The 26,858-nt window shown below is 38.5% G+C and overlaps 1 protein-coding gene across 3 annotated transcripts in view; it reads right to left on the reverse strand.

Moving 5' to 3' along the window:
- The window catches only part of LOC124297587 (tRNA dimethylallyltransferase), a 119,962-nt gene that overhangs the window by 71,548 nt on the left and 21,556 nt on the right, over positions 1 to 26,858 (reverse strand). For all 3 annotated transcript variants that reach the window (XR_006906638.1, XM_046748774.1, XM_046748773.1), the window contains exons 2-3: positions 12,615 to 12,752; positions 11,136 to 11,572 (exon numbers count right to left, since the gene is read on the reverse strand). Coding sequence is in view for 2 of the 3 variants with exons in the window: in XM_046748774.1 (XP_046604730.1) it covers positions 11,136 to 11,572; positions 12,615 to 12,752 (575 nt within the window). In the remaining variant the exon portion in view is untranslated. The remainder of the gene's footprint in view (positions 1 to 11,135; positions 11,573 to 12,614; positions 12,753 to 26,858) is intronic.

Consider the following 26,858-nt stretch of genomic DNA (forward strand, 5'->3'; position numbering starts at 1 on the left):
GAAAACCCTGAAGGTCCCTAAACTCCGTGACTTCAAATCGGGTGAAGTATTATTCGAATGTTTTCAAATCTCCGCAAATCCACGCGAAATCGGTTTTCTCAATTTCTCAAAACCTTTCTTCCATTCCCACGAGATTTCCTAAAACCATGGAAAAACCGTGGGAAAGCGGTCTAAGCTGTAGATTGAAAAATAGTTTGAGGTCATTGGATTTGTCTGAATCTTAAAATAGCGTCAAAACTTTTTCGAGATGCTTCAAAATCATCCGAACAACATTGCGAAACCATTTTAAATTCTTTCGAAATCCAAGAATCATTTAACCTTACGCGAATTGGTCAGACTGTTACATTATGATCGCAAGGATACTGCTTATCCGTTTCAGTAAAGGCCATATCCGGTTAAGAACGGATATCCGGCCTCCTCGCGGTTCAATCTGATTACGCAAACTGTCAGCTACCACTTCACTTGCGGTAAGTTCACTCTGAGTTGTAACCCCAAAACACCTCCCGATAAAGAACTAACAAATCAGATGTCAGTTTTTGATGTTATTTTTCAATTTCCCCACTATTATTTTTCCGAAGAGAAAAAAAAAATGAAAGGGAAGTTATCGCAAAAATTCCAAAGATGAAAGGTTTTAAGATCTAGATAATAACTTCCGACCATTATCGAATGGATGTTCGAACGGAATTAAATGACTACTCAGAACTGATTAGATTTTGGGCCTGATGAGTTCAGCAGTATTCAAGTTATTAGAATAAATAGATCAAAAAGTAGAAAAAAAAATTCTTCTGACTGGCAATATGGACGAATTACCGACGTCAGTTTCAATTTAGATGAACATTGAAGTAATATTCGCCGAAACCCAGCATTCCTATCATCGTATCGTCGTTAGAAAATCGTGTAATCTTTTCTTTTTGCCGTAATAAAATTGACGACGACATAGTGTAACCGTTTTTAACACTGCTGCGATCCGTTATTTTGTAAATAAAAACTGGCACCGCCTCAGGGCGAATGACACGTTATATATTTTATAAGTCACGTGCAAGAAGGTTTTCACACGGACAATTCAATCGATCATAGGCAGTACAATAAAAAAAAAAGACGTTGGCCATGACACTGATTAGATTTGGATCGAATGTCAATTTCAACCGATCTACTCGTATGCAACTAAAACGCAACCGGAATGAATCCGCATATTAATGCGCGTGTATGATGGACAAAAAAAACTCAGCTGCGCTTTTATACACGGTTGTAAATCCCCCTCAATACCTGTCCTAATTAGGAGAGTGGCTAATTCTAAGAATGTTTCGTCTTCCGACAAGCTCGTAATTGCTGTCAGTCATGTCATCGTATCGCTTGTTCATCAGTCATCTCATCAACTGCCCTATTCCTAAGAGTGCTTTATAAAACCAGTTCACAAAGCGTACAAAGCAATTTTGAAAAGTCGAGAAGGAAGAAAAGAAAACCAGCGGTAAGAAAAAGACGAGGAGAAAAAAAAAAAGCGAAGTAACAGTGAGTATGGACTATTCTTGGATATGGCAACCATTAGCACCGAGTGCCAAGTCTTCTTAAGTATCTAATACTACGAACAGCCTACCCATCACTACGTATTTTGAATCTGTGTACGCCTACGTACGTAACTGGCAAATGTACGCAATCGAGGCAATCACGTGTAAATATACACGGGAGTCAGTAACCTCGTCCACGTAATTGGTACGTGTGAGCTTGAATATTGGATTGAGTAAGTCGTGAAGATACACCTCGTCTCCTCCTGACGTGTGATCACATGGCATCATAAAGTGAATTGGATCATACGTAACGTCATCTTGGGAAAACATGATTCTTGAATAATTCATTAGACACTAAAGTAATAAATCTGATGTGCTGGTTGGAAAGACGCATGGATACACTTCGTTGAATTGAAATAGAAGTTAAAAGAGGATCCATCGTTTGAAAGGGAGAAAGATTCCGATTTTTGTTGATTTAGTATTTCATCTTCCTAACCCTAGAACGCTACACTGGAGTCTTAAAAGTCTCAAAGCTGAACCGTGAAAGACAGAGAGAAATTTTTTTTCCATGTATTATATATCAGAAGTCTCCAGATTTTGCAACTTTGTCAATGTCGGGATGGATTTCTCGACAAAGTGACTAATCTAATTAAAACAAAAAGAAACAACAAATCAAAATACGACTATTTTGGTGAAAGTTATGACATAAAATCGGATGTCGTAACACAGATCCAGGCATTGTAGGTATGTCGCGAAAAATAGGTATGGCATGGGTTAAGCATATCGGTATATGAAACCAAGCAATTCGAGAAGCTTGAGCGGCAGCAATATTAATTTATAAATGATATTTGAAATAATTCTGCCGTTAACTTTTTTCACTCACGTTTAATATTTACGGTTGTTTGATGCTACACTTCGTATATCTGGCGTAAATTACATGGAACGAACCGTTTTTACTTATTGTTCTTAAATAACATTTGCAGAAAATATATATTTATTTTCTAACAGTAGACAACGGTGATTATTTACAATCTATGTCACAGTGTGCAAGCAGTTGTACGTGATATTATACTTCAATGACAATACATTAAATTAAAATGTATAAGTTATTCCAAAGAACGTCGAAATGTATGGTACATCCTTGGATAATTGAAACATCATTGCACGTACAAAATTCATTTAGTGACTGTGTAACGGAACTGATTTAACAGATTGCAGTATAAAAAAAATTTTATTCTTAGAAAAGATTAGGGATTTTTTTTTCTTTGTTTTGTGAGAAAAATAATTCAAGTATTCTTGTCTGTTTTTTTTTTCGGTAAAAACAACATTTTCTGTCGAGGGAACAGCAAAACACGTGGAGTGAAGCGGGGTCGACCGATCGCAGGTAGTAAAACACCAAGCTTCAGCCTGAAAGTCTAGTTCTACGAATTCTAGGGCCCTTTTTCTTTACTACTCGGCTGAATGAAAAGAGCCTCTATTGGTATTTTTAGGTAGAAGTTATTAAAAAGCGTAAGTGCCACGGTTCTAACAAAAATTGAACAAAGACTTCGATCAAAAGTGATTACATGAAAAGTATATTTCTTGTCGGTGTTGTCACAATATTTCGACAACCGTTTAAGATCTCATATTCAATTTTGCGGAGAACTGTAGATAACACTCGAACATATATATTAACTATCTCTCTGCCTCAAAAAAATTTACACCGAGAATAATTTTCATTTTCATTCAATAATAACAAATAAACTCAATTTTTCTTACAGTTTTGCGTGATTTCGACACCTTTTTTTTTTGGGAGGGCGGAGGGGGGGGGGGGTGTAATCTTTTTTTTCTGGTATTTTTATACTTATTAACGATGGAATTAGCATCCCAAAAAATATCAACGATATATTGTAATGAACTCCCTTGTGACGAGCAACGAAAAACGAGACATTTTTTAGATATCGGACGATATTTAGTCTCTTGAATCCTGAAATTTACCCATATAGTTGAATAATTTCGGCTGTCAAGACTTGAAGATTTTGTCCAGTTTGGCCAAGAGTTACATCACGTATTTATTCGAATACTCGTCACTATCCAGCTTACGAAAATTAAGCCACATGGAGAAAATAGCTTTTGAAATCTGAATGCGTGTATTCCTCAAATTCATGAACATATTCTTCAAATTATTCCTCTGGCAAGATTCGGTATAATACTCGTACACTTGTGTACGTAATAGTGTATTTGATACGGAAATGGATTAATTATTTCCAACAGGCATCAAGTCTAAGAATTCATTTGGCGGTACAAGCAGCGACACACAAGTAACTTTGTAAGAAGAAGGTTCAAGTATCGTCTAAGGTTGAAATGCTCAATAAAAAAGAAAAAAAAAAAAGAAAATTATATAAGCATATAGTACAAGGTCAATGAAATACAATCCAGCAATGGAGTTAATTCTAACTCCCCTATTTCTCCCCAGGATTAGTGGCGAAATAAGATTGCCGTACTAAAAACTAGGAAACTTGAATAAACCTTACATTGATTGAAGTGTACAAAGGAAAGTAAGTGCTGCGAAAAATTGCAGGACGTTTCTTTTTACTGCTACTATTATTTCACATCGCGAATGAAATTTCTACTTTGTAGATGGCCACGATATATGATATAGAACAGTTCACTGTACTCCTGAACCTATGCAAATTAATGTCTAAGCTAGATAAGAAGATCTGAGTGTACTTGGTTGAAGGTACACTTGGGGACAATGAATCTGAGACGGTTAATTTTTACACTAGACAGTTACGTTGGCAACACAGAGAAACCTGCAGCGCCACAGTCGGCCGAGCGCGAAACCAACTCAATCTCAATAAACGTAACGTAACCCATGACCGTTGAATCTAACCTTAGAATACGTGTCGATCCAACAAGTCGTTATCTCCTTGGTATTCTAAGGTTAGATTCGATGGTCATGGGTTACGTTACGTTTATTGAGATTGAGTTTGTTGCGCGCCCGGCCGACTGTGGCGCTGTAGGTTTCTCTGCGTTGCCAACGTAACTGTCTGGTGCAAAAAATTGGCCGTCTCAGATTCATTGTCCCCAAGCGTACATTACCATCGGGGAGTCCCAGTCAGACGGTGGTTCAAGGACGAAGTAGTTCTAGCCGAACATAGAAGAGTAGAAGCGGTGAGTGGCCTTCCAAGTGTCTAATTCCACAGAACGGACGCCAATCTACTCAACTGTGCCGACAAGTACTTCGTCGATATAGCTGCAGGGTGTGAGTGTATGCAACAAAAGGATACACGCAGACACGCACATCCCTCTTCACAGGGGCTTTGACGATGCTCGTGATAATTTCCCAATTGCTATCTTATTTACATATGATACACTATACGCGGAAGACAAGTTGTTGCAACACACGCAGCAGCACCAGCAGCGGCAATAATCGTCGTACAAATTTTTCCTCCTACAATTACCCAATGAACTTCACTTGAAGAGTGACACAGATTTTTTCCACCGCGGTATCATCTACGCTACTGCTGATAGCTCATCAGACCGTGAAGAAATAATTCCAAGCGATAGGAAACCCGATCAACTTTGTAATACCGAATTCAACGAATCGTTTATCAACAACACGTGTACCTGTAGAGATGAAAGACGTAAGTTTCGACATGTTCACGGGGCGAGAGAGCGAAGAGTAAGGAAGAAGATGAAAAATAAGAATAAGAGTACGAGGGTCGTCGTGGTGGTGGTGGAGAAAAAATCGTTCCCAAGACGTCGCAGTGCGCTTAGGCGAAGTCGACGCCGACGTAGACGTAGACGAATCAGGATGAAAAGAAGGAGATAGAGAAGTCTCGGTCGGCAATCAAAGTTTGACTCCGTGCCAACATCCACCCTTCCGGCTAACCGACCGTGGGACGGACAGACAGACCGATAAACGGACAAATATAATCTGGGATGAAAACCTACTGGAAGGTAGTAGGTCGAGCACTTTTCGGTGGATACTCTACACCTAGACTTAAAAACAATGTCAAGTTACGGACGAGGTTGAAGTTAGCAGCTTCAACGATGCGCGTTTGGGAAAAAGTCGTTACTTTGATCCTCAGGATTGTCTGAAATTCAGCTAGTAAATCGCAACAAAGAAAACGTGTTCGTATTTCGAAAAGCCAAGTCCGTGAGAGTCGTTCTAAAATTGTACGACAGGATTTTCTTCCATCATGTTTCAAGGGTGCAAAAAGAAGCTGGGATTTTCAGGGTAGAAAAATGTTTGTTAGGTTTTTTTCTTTCTTTTGCTAGGCGACCAAAAGCTGCGAAGACCAGGCTGATGAAGCCTATGAGCACTGTGGTGGTCCTTATTTAGGATCCCGACAAATGATTTCCGTGCTTGTCCTCCAAATCGATTCCAAATTACTCAAAAACAATTCCTTAATTTTTTCAGATATTTACCTCCACTCCTTGTGGTACCTCACGAGACTTTTTCGCCATAAGAATAACATGGGATCTTATGGTCACTTCAAAGTTCAAACTTTATCTTTTTTTTCTCCGACAATTTAGGTGGGAATGATTTGAATCTGACGGGGATTTCTCAAGTATAATTAACTCTTTTCGAGGATATTTTTTTCTGAGAATCAGAATTATTTTCTATCAGAAATCTACTATATATATAACTGAAAAATGAAGCTATCAGAAAGAAAGAAATATCCGCGAAACGAGCTAATTATATTTGATAAATCACCGTTCGATTCAGATTATTTCCATGAAAATTGCGGTAGAAAAAAAAAAAATAAAGTTATGTAATCTTATTTTTATGGCGAAAAACGCCTCATGAGGCTCTATAAGGGGTAGATAAGAATCTGAAAATATTAGGGAATTGTTTTTTAATTATTTAGGGTCGATTTGAGGGGCGGCACGTAAAAAATTAATGGACAACTTAGATAAGTAATAACCAGCCTAATTCGAAAAAATTAGTGGACGCGTTAAATAAATAATAACCACCCTAATGAGCACAATGCGAAGCGAAAAGAGAATGTAATGACCCTTTTATATTGATTAATATTTCAAGTAATCCGCTGGAAAGAATATCACAGTGAAATTTCGAAATATCACCATAAAAACTTGTCCGTTACATTTTTCCATATTTCTATAAGAATGTTTCAGTACATATACAATAATTTTCTGGTAGATCTTTTTTGTTCATTGAATATTACTATTGTTATATTATTACTACATATTTTGTTTATAACCTTACATAATAGCAGGCGTTACTAAATTTTCTAACACTTGTCCCAACATATTCCGATGATGATGATGAAACTAAAAGGTGATATCCAACAGGTAATACTTTCATATATCAAGTAGTCAAAAAAACAGTTTTGAACTAACAAAAGACTTTTGATGTTCACCTCTTAGAAACCCTGAAGTTGCCCGAATTTCTCTAAAATTTTCGGGGATAGAAATTGTTATCGACTTATGGACAATGAATATGAAAAATGTCACTCATCGATCACGATATCGTTTTACAAACACCTTTCCGACGTTGAAAAAAAAAAATGTCAGACTTTATCCGAACTAGTAGATAAAATTAAAAAATTGCAACAATTGATGGTACAAATTTGAACTAGATTGAAATAGTCGTTTTCACGCTAACCTTTCTTTTGCGATATCGCAGTCTGTCTTCGAGTGACTTTTTTGTAACATTTGTTACCGGTATCAGAAGCGTTTCCAAGCATCAACGTTCTTAAGAGGTGACATAAGTAGGCTTTAAAGTCGGCCGAATTCTGCTCCAATTCTACACCGCAAAGTAGGTGGGAAAATACAATTTACGCGATCAACTGGAGAACGTAACTCGGTTGGTCCTTGACTGGGTCAAACACGTGTAACCGAGGCCGGGGCGGTTGGCTGGCCACGTGGCGATAGACTATCAAGCGTAAAACTTACGAAAGCAGTAAAAACGGAGATAGATATATCCCGTGAGGAGGAAAAAAAGAATTTAACCAGAACTATGCAACGCCCAATACGTTTCTGATTGTGACGATGAAACGATGCAAAATTGAAAAAGAAACTAAAAAGTTTTTCAACCGAATGTAGAACAACTCAAAATTCCCAGTTTGTTACTTTATTCAGTCTCAAAGACGATGGGAGAGAAGAACGTTTTAACCAATATCTAATGAAAACACAAATAAGGTGTAATAATAGACTGAAAATTACCGATACCATTACCGTGGCAAGTCTGAAAGAAGATCACCATCTTTTCTAAAATTTATGTAAAACTATCGGGAGAAAAACGGGATTTTCAACGTTCGGATGCAGTTCAATCGAGTGATCAGCAACGAATTCGTGACAGAGCAGGAAGTTTCTTACAATCTTCTAGGTTACACACGGAAGTCTGAGTCACGATCTAAAATCGCAAGACATCTGGTGGTGAAAATTAGCTCGTCGAAAACGGCTGACGATGAATAAAAAATGATCAGCAGCCAACGGGATGGATCCGAGTCATGCAAAATCGCAGGAAGTTTTAAAAAAAAAAAAAAAAAAAAAAACGCCAGTGCCAGAGTGATTCAAAGTGAATTGCAGTCATCGAGAGTTATTCTAATCGTAAATCGGAACATTATCACGCCTTCAACATTGATCCATCTCGTTATGTCCAAACCACATATTCGCCCTATCGTAACCTGATGATATTTTGAATTGCAAAAAAGTGACTAATCTATGTGGGACAATATCTCTGAGATATATTGGAAATGCCGAAGAGCCGGGCTGTTCGCAAAACTAGACTGAAGGACATACCGAGCTCGGATTTAAAGACATGCCGCGTCCTTGAACGGTGATTCGTTACCCTCGGCATAACAATACCAGAAATTGGTTCAATATTGAACATTCAAATTGATCCGACACATTCAAGCACCGGACATTTAGTGCCAAATCGACAACGTTCTGCGATATACGAGGAAACGAATTTCCTCGATAAAATCTGTGACAAGTTTTTCCCACCAAATGGAATGGAATGCCGTGCAGCCTCCGTACAACGCCCAACTTGGGTGACGACCACTCTTTACTTGGCTTTGTTCGTTTATTTATTTATTTACGCATCCTCTTCCCTCCTCCCTTAAATAGATTCACCGATCACTCGCCACTCCAACAGGTCTTTAGCGAAGAGACTAGACCCAGCGATACCCGGCTGTCTTTGCCCGTCACTCTCGCCGCCCACGTCGGGACTCCACGTGTCGCGGTGCCATGCCGGTACCACGCACACGCGTGCTGAATGCCATCTAAGATCCACACCACCATCGGACGGTATAACTTGAGTCACGCGACGTTAAAATCGTCGTCGGAACGGAGATCTGACCTGAAAAGAGGAGCCGCGTGCGAGACACGACCGACGAATACGTCCAACCAGAATCCAACAAAATTTTCACCTCCAAGTTTTGATGCTGGGCGAATCTTAAGCTCGGGATTGTGATGGTTGGGGACAGCTTTCGACATCTCCAATTGGAGAGTTCGAGGTCTTTTGCGTCTCTTTAGCTGAGATGCTTGCATAAACTCAAAGGTTTCGGAGCCTGCAAGAACGTTTCCAGGTCAGTGTATCCTACATATTAGACTATCGCTCGTTAGCTTCGAGTTGTCTGGTCGCTGCTGGTGCGTCTATCATGTGCCCAGACGATGTCCGAGGTTCTATGGGAACAGCAGTCGGTTCAGACGAAGGTTTAATTTGGTTTTGATGACATTCCCGGACGATAGATACCAGCACTCTTTCTTTGGGATCAAAGAATACGGTATTGTGTTACATGTTCCGTTTTGGCGATATTCAAATGACAATTGTCGCAGTGTAACCGAGCGTTAGATGTGCGTTTGAATGATTGAGCTGCGTGAAAAGTCACTGTTAGTTTTAGAATATTGAAAGTAAATCGAGCAGGTTTAAATTCCTTGTAAACATGTCCGGTACAAGGTTCACAGTCGAGTTCTACCTGGAAATGACCTCAAGTGACGCGATGATTTCCTGCGCAGTGTGTTTTTCGCCCCTCGCGTGGCAATTGCACTCGAAATAAGTGGCGCAAGTGTAAGCTAGTTAAATCAATGAATCTCAAATTTCACCAGAGCCAAATAACTTTCTTGACCATTTATTAACGAAATTGAGCCAAATTTGATGATTTCTAACAAAGGCAACAGCTTTTATTCACTCCAAACCCCCGGAAAAGACTTTCTGTTCAATCATCGATCACATGTAAATCGCTGGTATAACCTTATCAGCTTCCGAGGGGAACTCTCACTTCACTTCCGCCACTCCCAGTGACACCTTTAAGAAGTTGACATGGATCCAGTGGACTGAAGCAATTGCTCTCTTTTGTTTTTCAATGACTACCGATGAGTTTGTAACACGTATCAGTCAAGTTTCGAGTACCGTCATTATATATTTCAATGTCTTCCTTCGTTTTCAGACATTAGCTCACGCTAATTGAGAGCTTTCAAGAGACATTTATAATCCTTTACTTCGACTGTTCGTACACTATCGATCGTTTCGAGGGGTTGCCCAACGATTTATTTCCCGAGCTCGGGGTAGTCCCAACAAAATTGGTTTTACGGTACCCTCTAAGCGCTCTTCGTTGGCTTATCTCTGAAACCACGTGCACCTGACTTAACGTGTGAATATTTTCTCAATATTCCTTAATCCGAAGGCGTAAGTAATTTTCAATCAAAATTCACAGAAATTTGTTCTCTTTTTCAGCGCATCGCTCTTCTTCCGGTGATTCCGAGGACATTAAATCATCGCGTGTAAGAAATTGTCACTCAAACGAAGTGCGATACTCATCCAGTCGGTGTATTAGAACGCATGGATGAATTATGCGCGTATCTACAGATTCTCAACGTATTTTTACAGCACGGTAATCATCAAGGGGACGGGCGAGGGATCAGCCTCGAGAAAATCATCAGACCAGCAAAGTCAAGGCATGACCAATTACGAGGCTTACCTGGCCGCAACAATTAGTAGGTATACCGCATTATAATTAATATAGATGGCTACCGCCGGGACATTGTGGATATAGCCTTCTTCCCCTCAACTGCCGGTGAACTACGACTGACCTTTACTTTAACCAGGTACCCGGGTACTCACTCCATTAAAAATACAGATCAAAAAACTCGTGCGCGGTTTCTTACACATGATGCAATTAGTGTAATTGCTAGCCGTACATTCGTTTCATCCTTACGGAAGCGTATTGATTTCGAAGAGGAAATATTTTCTTCTTACCAACACCTGCTCGTGTATTCAAAATAAACCAATTTGAATTGAAATCAATAACTTCTACAGTTTTCAGTCTCATTAGTTTCAGCTTCCAAGTAAGCGAGCATGTCAGATTCGTTACGGTGAACCCAATAAAAGTTTTTGACAATCTCGATGAAACGAACACCAGATTGAAGTTAGTAACGTTGATGTAACGAAATATCGAAACTAAAGTCACTGTTTCGAAAATTTATAACGACTTTCTAATATTTTAATTTCCAAAATCCGAGTACGTTTTACTTTTTAAAAATATATCACTCAGTTCGAGACGATCCTACAGTTACGAAATAATTATTAATCCAAAAAACGAATCGTTACATCAACGTTACAAACTTCTTTCGACACTTCTCTCAAAAGGAAAACCACGATTCAAGCATTACACTGACCTTATAATTTTTCTCCGGTCATTCGGATGCAATCTGTCAGCCATTGTTGCGTCAACTTCTCTGAGCTTACGGTGCAGCTCGTCGGTGCTGATTGCGTCGTCGAATTTGATCTTCTTCGAAGCCGGGGCGTCGATATCGGCACTTTCGTATTCCTGTGTTTCACTTTCGCACACATCACTCACCCGATTTTCACCCACTGCACTACGATTTTCATCATCAACCACGACAACACTCGTCGCACGATCCGATTTAACAACATCACTACCTCGCATATTCACGAAACCATCGTCGCGGTCGAAAACTAAGGAAGAACACGGCTCGTCGATCGCCGTATCCTTTGGATCCTCGATGAGCACCTGCCACAGCAGAGATTCTATGTAATAATTCGTCCCACCGACGATTATTGGCACCTTTTCGACACTCAGGAGCTTGTCTATCTATGTCTATTAAGGAAATCGTAGTAGATTAGAATGGATTGAATGAGAAATTAATCGACTGGTTAAGATAAGGATATCGATATCATCTGTACGGCATATGGAAATACAGAATATATTGCGGGTTGATTGTTTTTCACAAGAAATAAAAAAAATTACCTCAACCCTGATCCGAATCTTTTCAAGTTTTTACTGTCGCAATTTTCAATTCTGACGTTTTACTCGTAAAGTTTCAAAATATTCAATCTGGATTCTCAGTATTTTTTTTTTTTTATTCCTTAGCAGATTTATATTCAACCAATTTTGAGTCCGAGGTGAGAAAAAAATTAATATGATATTCACTGTAACAACGATTTATAATCCTGAAATTCTATCTGGATTCTTCAAGGTACCAAAAGCATCGCGATAAAAACTAAAAGTATTTCAACCATCGATACGATTCGCCACGAAAAACTTGAGACGAATTGAAATCTTTTGTACCCACAGAATTTTTTTTTTACGGCTTTCTACGAAGTTGTATCGAGGGATTATTAGCTTTAATAATATATACGTACAGAACAGGTGTATAAAAATAACGTCCAGATCGACAGAGCGATAAATTTCTCCAGACACAAATTAAACTCATCGTGCTTATCTAGCTAACAGCGAGTTATCCTAGACATTCAAGCTGTGTTAAATGTATAATAGTAGCGTTTGACTCGAGGCAGGTGAAATTAAAGCAGATGAAATATGAGGGCAGTCGTAGTCCGCGTGTCACCAGGTGCACCAACACTCGGACAATTATGTGGTATTAATCAACACCCAAACGGACCAAATCTAACATCTACATTACGAGGCGGACAAAAAGTTCACTTCCCTGCCCACTGGGTGTATAATTGTGAGATTATATGGGCAAATAACAAGGACGAGATGAAAATTTACAAATTACTACCTTAAGCTTGATCATCGGATCATAAGCTCCATGACTCGTCCAATCGGCACACGATCAGGAAGCGCCGTGATGCCGACAATCATAGTCCGTCTACCTGATGGTATTAAAGGATACAACAGGCAATGCTCTGTTCCTGAAATCAACGACCGAGAACGTCGACAAGGGATCCACGACGTCGAGCATATGGTGCGGAGCCATGGCTTGCTCCTCTTTGGTTACCTTCGCTGTAATCACGTCCAACCCTTTGTAGACCTGAAAGTAGAAGAAGGGTCGTCGTTGAGGAAGATAAGAGGAAAAGCTACACGTCTGAAACACACCCGTAAGAGGTCCGTTTCCGTTTTAATCTATATTTTATTTCTACGGTGTTCCATTTTATTGGCAATTTCACCGTCGTCGGAGAAACATGACTTCAATTGTAAGGAATTTGGGATATTTGCTCAGTTCCCAACCAAATTACGGATTCGATTCAATTCTATCATTCATTCCTTGTTCTGTTTTTGTTGTAGCGATAAACGTTTATAAGTGGATTTCCTCATTACTTCAGTCTCGATTTACGAAAAGTTTAGATAGGGACTTATTATCGGCAGATACGGATTCTGCAAAGCACCTTTTTATTAAGTAACCGCTAGATTTATGACTTTTAACAGCATCATTCCACCTTCGGAATGCAACTCATGTTTATTGCAGACGTTGTCCCTCTAACCGTTATCCACTTCAAGTTCAATATTTTTCTATGACAAAAAATGTCAAATATACTGTTTCAAGTGATGATAATTTACAGACATTTCTCAAGAGAAAAATGATTTTGTTCTCTATTTATTTCACCAATTTTAAAAAAGCTTTACTTAGAAAACTTTCAACTAATGTACCGGGTCGTTATACCCGTACGATTTACAAATTACAAATGCATTGTCAATAAATAGTATTTTCCAAGACAATCGAACAGAGAAATTGAATATTACCGGCAAAAATTTGACTCGTTGAATAATTTACGTTTGAGGATAATTGCTTGCCAGTAATTTACATATGCTTTGAAAATTGAGTTTAATAAATAACTTTCTCCATTAATCGATGAAATAAATTAAAAAACTAGTTGTTCCCACGATTAACGATGACTTAAGATTATTTTCATCTGATTATACGACAGTATATTCGAAGTATCGAAAGAAAAGTATAAATTATAAAAAACGAGAATTATATCATTGATATTTCAGGTTGAAACATTCGTTAATAAATAACCATTCGAGTATAAAAGTTGTACAAAAATGTTTAATACTTTTCGGGCTAGGAAAGTGATGTGCGCAAACATTATCAAATCCTAGATGGTCTGGGTCAGGAATTAGTCGAGTTACGTTGCCGTGACCGGCGTTATTATTATTTTCGATGTTATTCCTGTTGTTTGTTGTAGTATAAAATGTTCATGAAGTGTGTAAAAATATATTGAATTAGTTATGTCGATTAAAAATTGTTTACATCTCAAAAAATTAGAATCTCCACGAGTCTCGAATGGAAAACTTTTTCGAATATCGTATTTTTACACTTCTTAAGTAAAAACTTCGAGGCTCTTGCCGGAGTTAAAAATGTCGACTAAATACAAATTCCAAATAGACGTTTCATTTTCATACATGTGCACAAATTTCGCTCACTTGAAGCATATCGATATTCAAAAATTTCGCGATATCGCGCCACCCCGTTTGGAATTTTTTTTTTTTTTTTTCTTTCTAACCGAGTAAATTATATGATACCAAACTTTATTTCACAGATAACAAAAAAACACTCTCAACATGTTGCTACATGAAAGATGTCGCGTGCGAGGAAAAATCATTAGCTGCAAGCTCCGAGGAAAAGATATAATGTTTGTAGGAACTGACTCGAGCAGAGCGCGGTTCCGAACACTGTTGGTAACACTGAGAAACCTGCAGCGCCACAGTCGGCGGAGCGCGAAACAAACTCAATCTCAATAAGCGTAACGTAACCCATGACCGTCGAATCTAACCTTAGAATACCGCGGGGATAATGAGTTGTTGAATCGATACGTATTCATTCTGACGTTAGATCCGACGGTTATGGGTTATGTTACGCTTATTGAGATTGAGTTAGTTTCGCGCTCCGCCGGCTGTGGCGCTGTAGGTCTCTCCGCGCTGCCAACGTAACTGTCTAGTGTAAAACATTAGCAGTCTCAGATTGATTGTCCCCAGGTGTACGTACGTGCATGGGACAAAGCCGGAATTTCGTCGGGGTTCGAATCTCCGATTTACCAAAAGGGGGGCCCGAGGCACGCGCCTCGGCGACGAGCGATGTTCGTCTCTGTAACCGGTACCGGTCCACCGTCAGGAACGAGACAAAGGGCGCTCTTCGCGTCACCTGTTCTTCCCCCGTTTTATACTCCCGATGCAGCCAACTCCTGTTGGGAAACACCTGCCGTCTCACTAAAAGCCCCGTGCGTATATCTATACGTGTATCATTATTACACCGCAAAGGCAGACGGAGAGGTTACCGAGGCGCGCTTCGAAGCTTTTCTCGGGTTCCCGGGGCGCCCTACTTTCTTCGTTTTTACGTAATCACAATTTTCTAGAATCACGAAAAAACGAGGAAACCTGCGCTGCGTTGTACTAATGAGGCAGAAGTAGATAAGAAGAGACTGTAATGAGCTGGGTGATGAAAAAAACTCACATTTTTTGCCACGGTCACAAACGGACGATGATCGTGTTTCTCGCGCTTAACACCGGCTCGGTTTAGTTCGTTAGACGATCGAATCGGAGAGACCGGGTCTAATCGACGTAGATTTCTATCTATACTCGAAGAATTTGGGAAGTGGTAAACGATATTCGCTCTCTTAATACGAATCAGTCGTAAGTATAACGCTGGAAAAAATCAGTGCGCATACAATGAAAATCAGTGAAAAGTCATTTTCACTCATTCAAATTTAGAGAGTAGGAAGAAACAGACGCGTGGACAACAAGTTTGTAGATGAAAATGTCTCGCCTACTTCTTGAAACCCTACAATTCTTATCTAAAACATATTTCCGCGAAGCCTAGATTCTTGAGAATATATTTGACCTACATTCCATTGAAAATGGGACACCTACAATGTATGACAGAATACGTCGTAACGTTTAAATCAAAAGCGAAAAGTCTTTTAGCAAACTTTATGAAAATACGTGGAAAATTCGAAGACTATGAAATTGTATTCGAATCGATCAGGCTGTTTTTCGGAATTCAATTCTGAAAATGTCCGGAACAATCTTAAGATTATTGATAAGTGAAAGAATTATACCGCGTTGTGTTACCGAAATATTGAACAATATACTACCCCACGCGCATTGCATACGACGAAAATGAATTCTGACCATTCTGAGCGTTTTCATAGAGTTCTGGGTAACTTGGAATAGATTCTAGAGATAATGAGCATTCATTTTTTCAACACGATAGGCGCTTGAAAAGTTCCTTGTGTTTTTTATTCCAATTAGGATCACTGGCTAATCGCAAGTACTGCAGTCAACATTCTTATAAGAGTTCCGGGAGTTTTAGCGAGTCTTCTTGGTAACTTACCAAGACCGGAGTTATAAATATAATCTGAATAAATTATTCCGACTCAATGAGAAATAAAAAATTTTCACGGGGTGATCAATTCGATTTATAAAGAAAAACATCACAAGGTTAAAGTTTGTAAGCGAGCATTTGAATTTTGCGGTTAAGAAAAAGTGAGTATGAAAAATTATAGTAACAATTGAACTTCCGCGGTGCCTTAGAATGAATATATATATAATAAAAGATTGGTTACAAAAATGTATTAACAAGTTATTTTTATGGAATATATTGCCAGGCAAGATTTTCAAACGTTTGAACGTTTGAACAAATTCTTTCATAGCATAATTGTAGATAAATTTTCTAATATTCTTTTTAGATTCAACGGAAAAAAATCATACACTCCCACAAATCGGTAATTGTCTACCGACGAGAAAAAAAAATTGCTAATTCGATTCAAACTGTTACGAATAAATTTGAGTCTGTACAATTAAGCACGATCAAACTTGAATTACATTCATTCACCAAGATTCAATTCCGTCAAATGAACATTTTTTTAGGTCACAAGAAAATTGATTAATCAATCAAGCGAGGCGTGATATAAAATGATTATAAATCCTGACGTAACGAATTAAATCTACGAACGAGCGTAGTTCGCAAAATTAGTTTCCGCGTCACGAGTTCAAAGCGTTGCTGAAAAGAAAAATGCTAAAGTAACATTATAAATTCCGAATTCCGGCCTTCTCTAGGTTTCTCGATTATCAAATAATTCTCGGAGTTGTACTTTTGACGCGGTCGCCGTGTTGGCACAAGTGTCGAAAAGACAATTAATCGTTGCGGAGCCATGCGCATCGACGTAAAATTGTCTAAGACTTGGCACAGCTGGTCGAACGAGTAACTCGCAATACCGAAAGTAAAATTTCCACGGAATACGATGAGCAAACGGGTGTATAATCGATGTTTAAAAAGGTGGTCTTCTAAGGCGACCACGTGCCCGGAATTAGAGCGGTGATAATCCGTTTGTACGCAGACGGCAGGTAGAATTTTGTGTTTCACAGTTGCACGAAGCTTAGGCGCAACTTTGGCGTACAAAGTACATCGAAGCGAACGAACGCCACGGAAGTAAATTTTCTACACACGGCGATTTTTTACACCGAGGATTGAGATGGCGAAACAGGGGCACAAAAACCAGACGACACGTATCTCATTGTTGGAGAAGAGGAGGATTAGCTCATTCTTGCTGGCGCAGCAGGCTCTTAAACTTCTACAAAACACGGACGCTTCTTCTATACTCGCTTTTAAAATCCATCGCGCTTGGGTTATAGTTACGTGTGTATTTTCGTGTGATACGAATGTACCAGCGATAATATGTATAACTAAACGAACGTTTCACGGTCGTCAATTTTTGCACGAGTCAAGCGTGCAACGTTGAAAAGCTTCTCTTCACTCTTGCTCAACGTGTCAAACTCTGCATTCCCGAATAAGTATCAAATGTTTTTTTTTCCATCCTCTATTTTTCAACACTGCGTATTTGTTATAACCTGGCGCATTAGACGAAACTCAAATCCATGATGGATTTTAAGGATACTGGGTAATTTTTACAATCAACAGAATTTCAGTTCATTCCGCATACTCGTGATTTTTAAACTTCTTTTATATGTCAAATGACGCGTACATGAAACTGCAAATTTCAACTCGTCCTAAAATTTATGACAAAAAGTATTTTTCATTGCTCGAATTCATTTTTATGTTTATTCTCGACTCAACCATATAGTCAACTTTTTTTTACCTGAAAGGCAGGTCGAAAAAGGTCGAATATTTAGTTGTTCTATTTTGTATTTCGTTAGATTTACTAACAATTTTCAAAAATAGATCAAGTAATATACGTATATATAATAACGTCTCAATCTTTTACGTTCATTTTGTCGAATTTATGAATTCGCAGGTACACATGATTTAGATCTGGCGTTTTAACGATTCGGGACCTACGGTGAACAACGAAGAAAATAAGATCCTTTCGAAGAAAATCGGTCCAGACTACGTGAAACGGTGACGTAGCAAAAAATAATGAACTTGGAGGCTTCGACAATTTATAAATCGAAATTGAAGAGGCCTAAAGAGCTGAAAGTTTCAGACAATCCATTTTTTGGGAATGCTTTCATTAAAATAAAAAAAATAAAAAATCGGTGACTTGAATGTGCAGGTTTGGATCAAAAATGAATGGATGTAGGTACCCGTCTATAATACATATGTAAAGTTACTCGATTTTCGTACAATTTGACTGATCTAAAAACGGATTGCGACAAGGAAATGTCCCCGCTTCTTGCCAATCAATCATAAGTAAAAAAGTTCCATAGTAGTTGAGTTTCAATAACAATAAAACTGTGGCGTACGCATGCGGGAAGAGAAGAAAAAAAAAGGGTCAAATTCATCCAGCATCTGCAATTGGATCCAATGCCGTATTCCATTAAAGACATTAAGTTCATTCTAAGTCTGCCTGAGGATGCCATTAACAAACAGGACACATGGTTAAATAGAGGATAGGATCCTCGGGATTCCGCGGTCGGAGCATCATACCTGCCCAAAAACCTGTTCGCAACCGTCAAGAGTTGTCCACCACCTAGAGGCACGTACAATACTGCCGCACGTATTGCAGACTCTATAAGAGAAGCATAACTAAAGTTTGCTCTAACAAATAGCACAATTCGAGCAAATTACGGTACTCGTGCGTCCTGACGTAGGATTAACAGAACACCAAGAGGACCAACGCACACAGAGAGGTATTAATCTGAGGAGAGAGAGAGAGAGAGAGAGAGAGAGCCGGAGCAAGCGACGAGCTCGATGTGCGATAAAACACGACGACTAACAGTACAAGGTGAAGGTATGTTTTCGGTGTGTTTGTGTGTGTGTAGAAATAGCTGCGGGAGAGTAGAGAAAAAAAAAAGGGATCAAACGCTAATAGAAAGATAGAAGGCTACGCGTGTCTTCCGATGTGTATAATATTTGACGGTGTGACTGATTGAGTGGGAGGATCGACGCGAGGGGGCAGAGAGATCGTAAGTCTGGTAGTAGACGTTTCGGAATTTCTCGCAAGGAACTACCCAACTACTTTTAATAGCCTCCGGGCTAGTTGCCCGCGATCTGACCGCAACGGCAGTCTCTCCTCCGGATCATGACGCCTTGTGAAACGGTATTAAACCGTTCGCTCTTTGGTCACTTTGTACCATACAGGGGATTGTTGTTCGGTATCTTTAGCATCCGGCATACGAAATTCATCGCATTCCTATTTGGGTTTTGGAATAAACTAAGGAACGAAATACTGAGACAATTGGATTGGAAAGCGATGTCATAAGAGAAGTCAGCATGGACTTACCGCCACAAATATCAAAGGAGGCGTTGAATCCAAAGTTGGCTGGCTACTGCGCCACAAAGGTTTCTGTGATTCGCAAGATTTGAATGATACGACAAGGCATGCCATGAATGTCCATCTTACGCGCGAAGAAGAAGTGAGCAAATAGGATTTGATAGATAACTTTTCAACAACGACCTGGAAGCTGGAATATTTGTATGGGAAAAAAGTAAGAAACAAGTTGAAGGAGGCCAAGAGGACCAAGCAAATAGGCGAAGACCTCAAAGTGTCGGTGCAAAAGGCATTCCAAAAACTAGCCGGTAGATATTTGACCTGGAAGTCCCTTCGTGCAAAGAACCAAAAATAATCACAGCGGGATGAGAGATCGAGAATCCCAACGACGATATTCAACAACAAATATTGATATTCAACATTCAGCATCAAGCATTTATCATCCAACCGCTACATCTCATGAAATTTTCAATATATGTATACATGCTATCCGGTATATGGAATTCATTGTTTAACATTGAAAATACAGCATTAGGCGTCTAGCATTATTAGTTATACTCGATATTTGTATAGTATTTTATATTCACCATGAGGCGTTAAAAACCTCTCACCCGTTGTATTGTTCATTCGATTCAATTTTTTAACACCGAATAAACGTAGAGTTCAACCTGTGAAAAATTATTTATTCACTACGTAGTACGCGGAATTTTATCCTTCACAGACTTGAATTCCATTTTCAACATTTAGCACTTATAATTTAAGTATTCGTAATCAGTATTCAGAAATTGAACATCTACCAATAATCCAAAGATCGCTACGCGGGATTTACTTTTCAGTATCTCGACATCAGAATATGTGTTTAAAATCAGTATTTACCATTCAGTACTCGGCAGTGTTAAGCATGTTTTTCATACTAACCAAATACACGAAGTCTCGAACAGTAGCAATTCAGTATTGAGTTATACTAATCTGACTCTACTATTTTATTATTATTATTATTATTATTTTTCGTTCAATCGAACCGATTTGAAAGCCGAGTATTACTTTGGTGCCGGTGTAATTACGACCGCACAAAATTGGCCATTGGCAAAGGTAAGAGTTAAGCAAAGAAAAGGAAGAAGAGAATCTGGCACACGTACGAGTGCGCCAAGCAAGAATCGAGATCAAGGATCGAGGAACAATTGAAGTGAAATGATCAGATACCTCGGGAAAAATAACTTTGACACAGAGATATCTGATATGAAAGATTTACGATTTTTTTAAAGACGTTAGGTCATCTTCGATTACTTGATAGGAAACATATCATTTTTTATTGAATATGATCGTAGCTGGCCCAATTAACTCTTTGACAGACAAATCTGATTGGGAAAAAAAATTGCATCTCATTTCAAAAACTCAGAAATTACGGTAGCGTTCAAGTCCGAAAAAGATTTATCCTAGAATTGCGAAAATTAGATCGTCTAGAATTTGCAATTATTCGAATTCTTTTAAACAAAATCTGGAGTTGATTTTTTTTCAACCCATTTGCCGGATAAGCGAAGGAGTGTGGTTTTTTTTTTTTGAAAAACCGAAAATTTACAAATTTAGTACAAACATAATTTCATTCTAATCGTTCATTATTGCAGACTCTAGTGCAAAGAAAACATTCAAATCATACGAAACTGAATTTTTTTAGATTTTTTGGTCTAAAAATGAATCAGAATTCCATTCTTCCCCTTGTTCCGCCTACGAGTAGAATTTAAAATCTTGTAAATTGAAAAGCGTCTTATCCTTTATCCCGTTAATGAATGTAAAAGGCAACGTGAAGTCAAACTCTCTTCACTGTATACACTGATAAAGTTGTTGATACGGTACAACCTCTCAATAATGCCGCTTGTCTAAATCTGTGCTCGCGTGCTTCCCCCACTACACTCCAAAGTTTTTCGCATTCTCTCGCAATAGTGCCAGTGGTGAAATACACACATACTTACTTCAGTGATTCGGTACGGAAATTCGTCACAAAGGTAGGAAAGTTACTTTTTCGCACGGAACTATTGAGAGGGTCGAGAACTAATTCGCGAGAATGAGGATTTGTAGTCGGAGTGAGGAAACCGAATTACTGAGAAATGTAATCCTCTCGCAGCCCGCGAGCGGCTCTATTGAGAGGTTGCAGTGAAGTACCGTCTGAAGTTTCCCTTCTAAGTAAGATTGTTATCGGAGACTTTTTCTTTAGTGAAAGTTATTTTTGCCAATATATCCTATAATATGTTACTCGAAATGGGCAGGGTTGAAGTTCGTAATTTGAAAACTTTCGAAAGTACTTGATTCCGAATTTTTTTGTGACGAAATATGGAGTAAAGAAATCAAACTTTTACGAAACAACAAAGTTTCGAGTGGTTGGAAAACCGAGGGCTCAAAGTTCCGAAGTGCAAGATTCCAAAAATTTAAGATACGATAGAGCAGAGTTCGGAAAAGTAAAGTCCCAGTAGAGAAAAATTCCAAGAAATAAAGTTTGGATAGGGTAAAATTTCGAAAATTAATATATACTCACACAGCGCAGTTTACTCATCAAGTTGGTGTAAAAAATCAGAAAAACCAAAAATCATAACAACCATGATTCAGAACGTAAGAATATCGAAGATCCAAAACAAAGACAAATCAAAGTGGTGAAATTTCAGATGTTTCCTTTCAAGTTTTGTGAATTTCTGAAATCTCCAGCTGGTTAAACCCTGGTCTTCAGTTCTCTCGTAAGACTTTTCCTCTTGGATAAACTAAAGTTGTCAGAATCTCTGGTGAACTTTTACATCAGAGGTGGAACGACTTAAATTGAATAATGAATTGAAATAAACTTTTCCAGTACACTCGATGATACCAGCGATATGAAATTCGTAAATGACTTTATTTATTATTCGCAAATCGTATCAATTTCAACAACATCTTTTACCGAATGTCTTCTCCTCCCTTTTCACAACAACCCCGTGAAAATAACTTTGTTTATTAAACTTGAACTTATTTTCTATCAATTAAACATTCACAAATTGAAACAACTCCAAACTAACCAAGAACTAATTTACAAACTATAAATCGATGAACAAGCCTTTCCTACGCAATCTCAAGTTTCGCCACAAAAAAATTCGGAATCCGGCGCTTCCGGAACTTTTGAAATTCGGTATTTCCTGCTGACGGAATGACAAGTTAGAGCAGAAATTAGACATTCGAAGGATGACACCGATCCCATCGACGACGTCCGACGGGCGCATGTGAAATGCGACGCACCTACGCAATCCCATAGAACCAAGTCCGGCTCGGGGCTAACCGAAGCAGAGCAAAGCGGTGTAAAGCAGAGCAGATCATGGACCAGGAAGAGGAGGCAGCCGGCTGTGGCGGACCGGTTCTCAGAGGCCGATAAAAGGAGCTGCGATCCGCGGAGGGCAGCTCGGATGATGAACGCTCCGCTTATCTCCCATTCCAATCTCGAGACCTAGCAATACAGCACTTTTCACATACCTACACCCATACCCACCTACCTCTCCATTTGTCAGGTTCGGGGGAACGAAAAGCGCGACTTTCAATGTCGGTCAAATAACTGGAACTGAAGGCACGAGAGTTTCCACGGTTTCCACGGTTTCCACGGTTTCCACCATGGAGAGTAGAGCAAAGGGGACGGACACCGTGGAGGTTCGAGATTTTGAAATTTTGCCACGCTTTGATCGTTGGTGACAACTGCTTGTTGACATGTTTGGAAATAATTACATTGTACGTCGTGGTTGTCAGGTCAATGATATTGGAACGGTTTCCCCCTTCGAATATGCATGTATTTATTTAATTAATAAAAACGAAGATCTCACGTTCCCTGACAACGAACGTCTTTTGGAATAAACGAGTATCTTGCGGGATTCCTGAAACGGACTTTAAAAACGTCTCCTTGTACTTTTGTCTTAAAATAAACCGCCCCAGTGTTTCGAATTCTCCTGATTATTTATTTCGCCCTCTCACGTGACAATGTGAAGGGTCTGGGTTTGAAAAATTTTCTTTTACCACGATTCCAACTGAACGAATAATCCAATCCGGAGTCTCTTTGCGCTGGAACTCTTTAACTTAATTCCTAGAAAATGTTGTCACGATTTTGTGATTACAAATGTCCGGATTTCTTCCTAATTTTTCGTTTTTTCATCTCCAGCTTCGTGATTTTCATCCGCTTTTCAGTTTTTCAGAGGGGATAGATAGCGACGGGTCCAGTAAAGAGATCCAGACAAAGAGACTCCGGATTGGATTATCCGTTCGGTTGGAATCGTGATAAAACCCAATTTTACCTCGTTGGACTAATTACGTTGGACCATCCATACTACCGACCTGAGAATCATGCCATGCGACACAATTATTCACAAGTATCCCAATAAACAATCCTGAAAGTATTAGCCGATTATATTTATCCGTACCAATGTTACAAACGATCGGTCAAACGAAGCTTCAAAATCTCGAACCTTCGATAAAAATCCACAATTAAAAAGTATGATGCTTTTTTCTATCTTTGCTAAATGACGTACAACCAATTCAATTTCGTACCTTAATATAATGACAATGATTAACACGGGAACGCGTGCTTGACGATATTCCCTTTCATATATAGTCAATTCTCACTAACTTCACTTCGGAAATTTACAATAACAGCGCTACTTTGGATGAAATTTAAAGTTACTAAGCGACAAATTTTCGAGGGTGAATTTTTCGTATGATCCCCGGCAAAGATCGGACTCCTTTACTCTAATCTCCAAACTTTCTACGGTGAGCAGAAATGTATACCAGCTGATATTTCAACTTGGTATTACCCATTCTCAACATCAGCGAAATTGCGAATAACTTCTCTTTCTCTATATTTTTTGATTCGGTGCATTTTTTATTTATTTTTTTTTCCGTCACGCTCGATCCGAGCGAGACGTTGAATTAATTCTTGATGGAGGAAAAAAGGTGCAATAATATACAAAAAAAAAAACCATTCCAAGTGATTCGAGATCACATCTCCTCTCCGTGCGACGATTAATTATCACCAATTAATCACTGCATCACGAAGTTTACTGGATTGAAATTCACTTCAACTCATGATTAAATACAAATGTACCGGTAATACCAGCCAAACTCACAATCTGTCACTTTTACCTCGTTATTCGTCGATTTTTGCCCTTCTTTCTTCAAAAAAAGGCAAACGGTGTACCTCGTCCGTAATTGCGGTGATCCAGTTAAACAAAAAAAAAAGAAAAGTAAAAAAGAAAAGAAATGAAGGAGAACTTTTCATGCAAACCGTAGCGTTTTCAATTCAGATTCATCCAATATCTCCTATTTGCCTTCAACTTTATCGAAATGTTTTGCGGATGCGTACGAAGATCGAAAGCTTCCGACATTTTTTCAACATTGCTAAAATAAGTGGCGAGGAAGATCAAGGGCGAAATTGTATTAAATGCCTGTATAATTGTAAAAGAAAGACACGCAAGGCTCTTCAAATTCGAAATTCATCGGTCAGCTAGAAATTAATACCTGTTAAAAATCGGTTCTAAATTCACCCCCACGCGAAGCTGTCCACGTACAGTCATCGGGCATAAGAAACTGAGCTCTGTAATTGAACCAAGATGAATATCGAGAAGGAGGACGTTATGGTGTTCGATTGATTTTTCCCCCCTAATACACGTGTACTTACATCGATATATAATATATATATATACCGATTAAAAAAAAAAAAAAATAAATAAAAAAATGATTCGCCGATCGTTCGTCGTACACAATACCTTTACATAGTATATGCCGTTCCAACTGTACGTATAATGCGCAATAAGCGTCGATTCCTTTTTTCCTTTTTAGAAACGCCTGGTTATCTATTTTCTCCTGCCAGCCTCGTATGAACACGATCGTGTATCGATGTTATAACAATATAAATAAGCTCCCGTCGGTTCGATTCGGGAGCAGAGACAGGAGAGTTACGCTTATTGTATACAGTCGCCTCAGGGTATAAATACTACATACGGGCATCCGATAAATGTGTAATACATGTAACTATGATATATTATAGAAATGAACTGCGTCGATCCGCGCAGAGTTTGTCGGTCTAGACTTCTTTTTTTTTGCACAATTTCTTTTCTTTTTCTTTCCATCTTTTATATACACTTTAAAGTTTCTTTTTCTTTTCTTTTTTGTTTTTTTTTTTTAATTTTTTTAATTTTTTTTTTAAGCAAGCAAATTTCAGTCGAACAACCGGCACACATTTACATAAGACTACACTGTGAGGCGCTCGGATCACGCGATCCTAGAAGCGTGAATGAATTTTAAAAGCAATACAACAAACAAAAATAGAAACGACCGCAACTTGGTGTGAGATGGGAGGAAAAAAAAAAAACAAAAAAAAATAGAAAGAACATACTTGAGTATGTGTGGATATAAAGTATCGTACCGGGGTCGTTGGAGAAAGAAGAAAAAAGAAAGAAAGAAAGAAAAAAAAAAATACCTTGACGATGATAGGAGAAAGAGAATAGAGTGAAAAAAGATAAAAAAAAAATAAATAAAAACAAGATTTAAAAAGAAAAAAAAAAAAAAAGTAGAAGAAACAAGGATATTATGTAGGTGTGAATATATTCTTGAACGCCGTGTCTGTAACTGTAACAATATATTGTATACAATCAAACGGCACGAACCAGAGTAATTCGTGTGGTAATCATATGCGAGTAGAAGAAAGAAAAAGAAATAGAAAAAAAAGGATTAAGAGAGAAGAAAAAAAAAAAACATCGATGAGAATAGTGATAATTAATTAGATATGAATTTCTTTTAATTTTAGTTGCTTCCCCGACGAATAGTATAATTTTTGCGTTTGCATAAATAATGTTTTCTGTTCAAAGGAGCCCCCCCCCCAGCCCCATGAAATGGCCGTAACGCAAATTTGACAATTCCTATAATAACCTTCGACATCGATAAAAACCCACACATACAACGATAATTAATACCTGGTTACATAGCATCGAGCGCTCTTGTACGTAACTCGTGCGAGTATAATAAAGAGAAGAAGAGGACGGCGATAAACGACGCGAATAATAACAATGACAATAACAATAATAATGATAATGATAAAAGGAAAAAAGAAAAATCCCCCCTGGTGTAAGTTAATATGCCCGTGTGTACGTACATGTATTTATGTATTCCGTGCGAGATTACGTAAAAACGTTTCAATACGTGACTCGGATTTGCAATTAAGTATTTTAGTTGAACAACCGGGTTTTTATAATATGTATTACATAAATCATATTCCTGCGGCGTGATATACGACGTCTTATAATTGTACGTTGATACGATTCTTCTTGGCATTTCTTGTACAAAGTTAAGGGTGACTTAGGCATAAGTCGTAGCGTTTCGAAACTTTTTTTTTTTTCGAAATAAGACGTGGAACAAAATTTTGCAATTTAAAATTTCACGATTAAAATTTTTCTCTTGAGAATATGATACCGTAGGTA

This window comes from Neodiprion virginianus, chromosome 2 (assembly GCF_021901495.1).
Source record: "Neodiprion virginianus isolate iyNeoVirg1 chromosome 2, iyNeoVirg1.1, whole genome shotgun sequence".
NCBI lineage: Eukaryota > Metazoa > Arthropoda > Insecta > Hymenoptera > Diprionidae > Neodiprion > Neodiprion virginianus.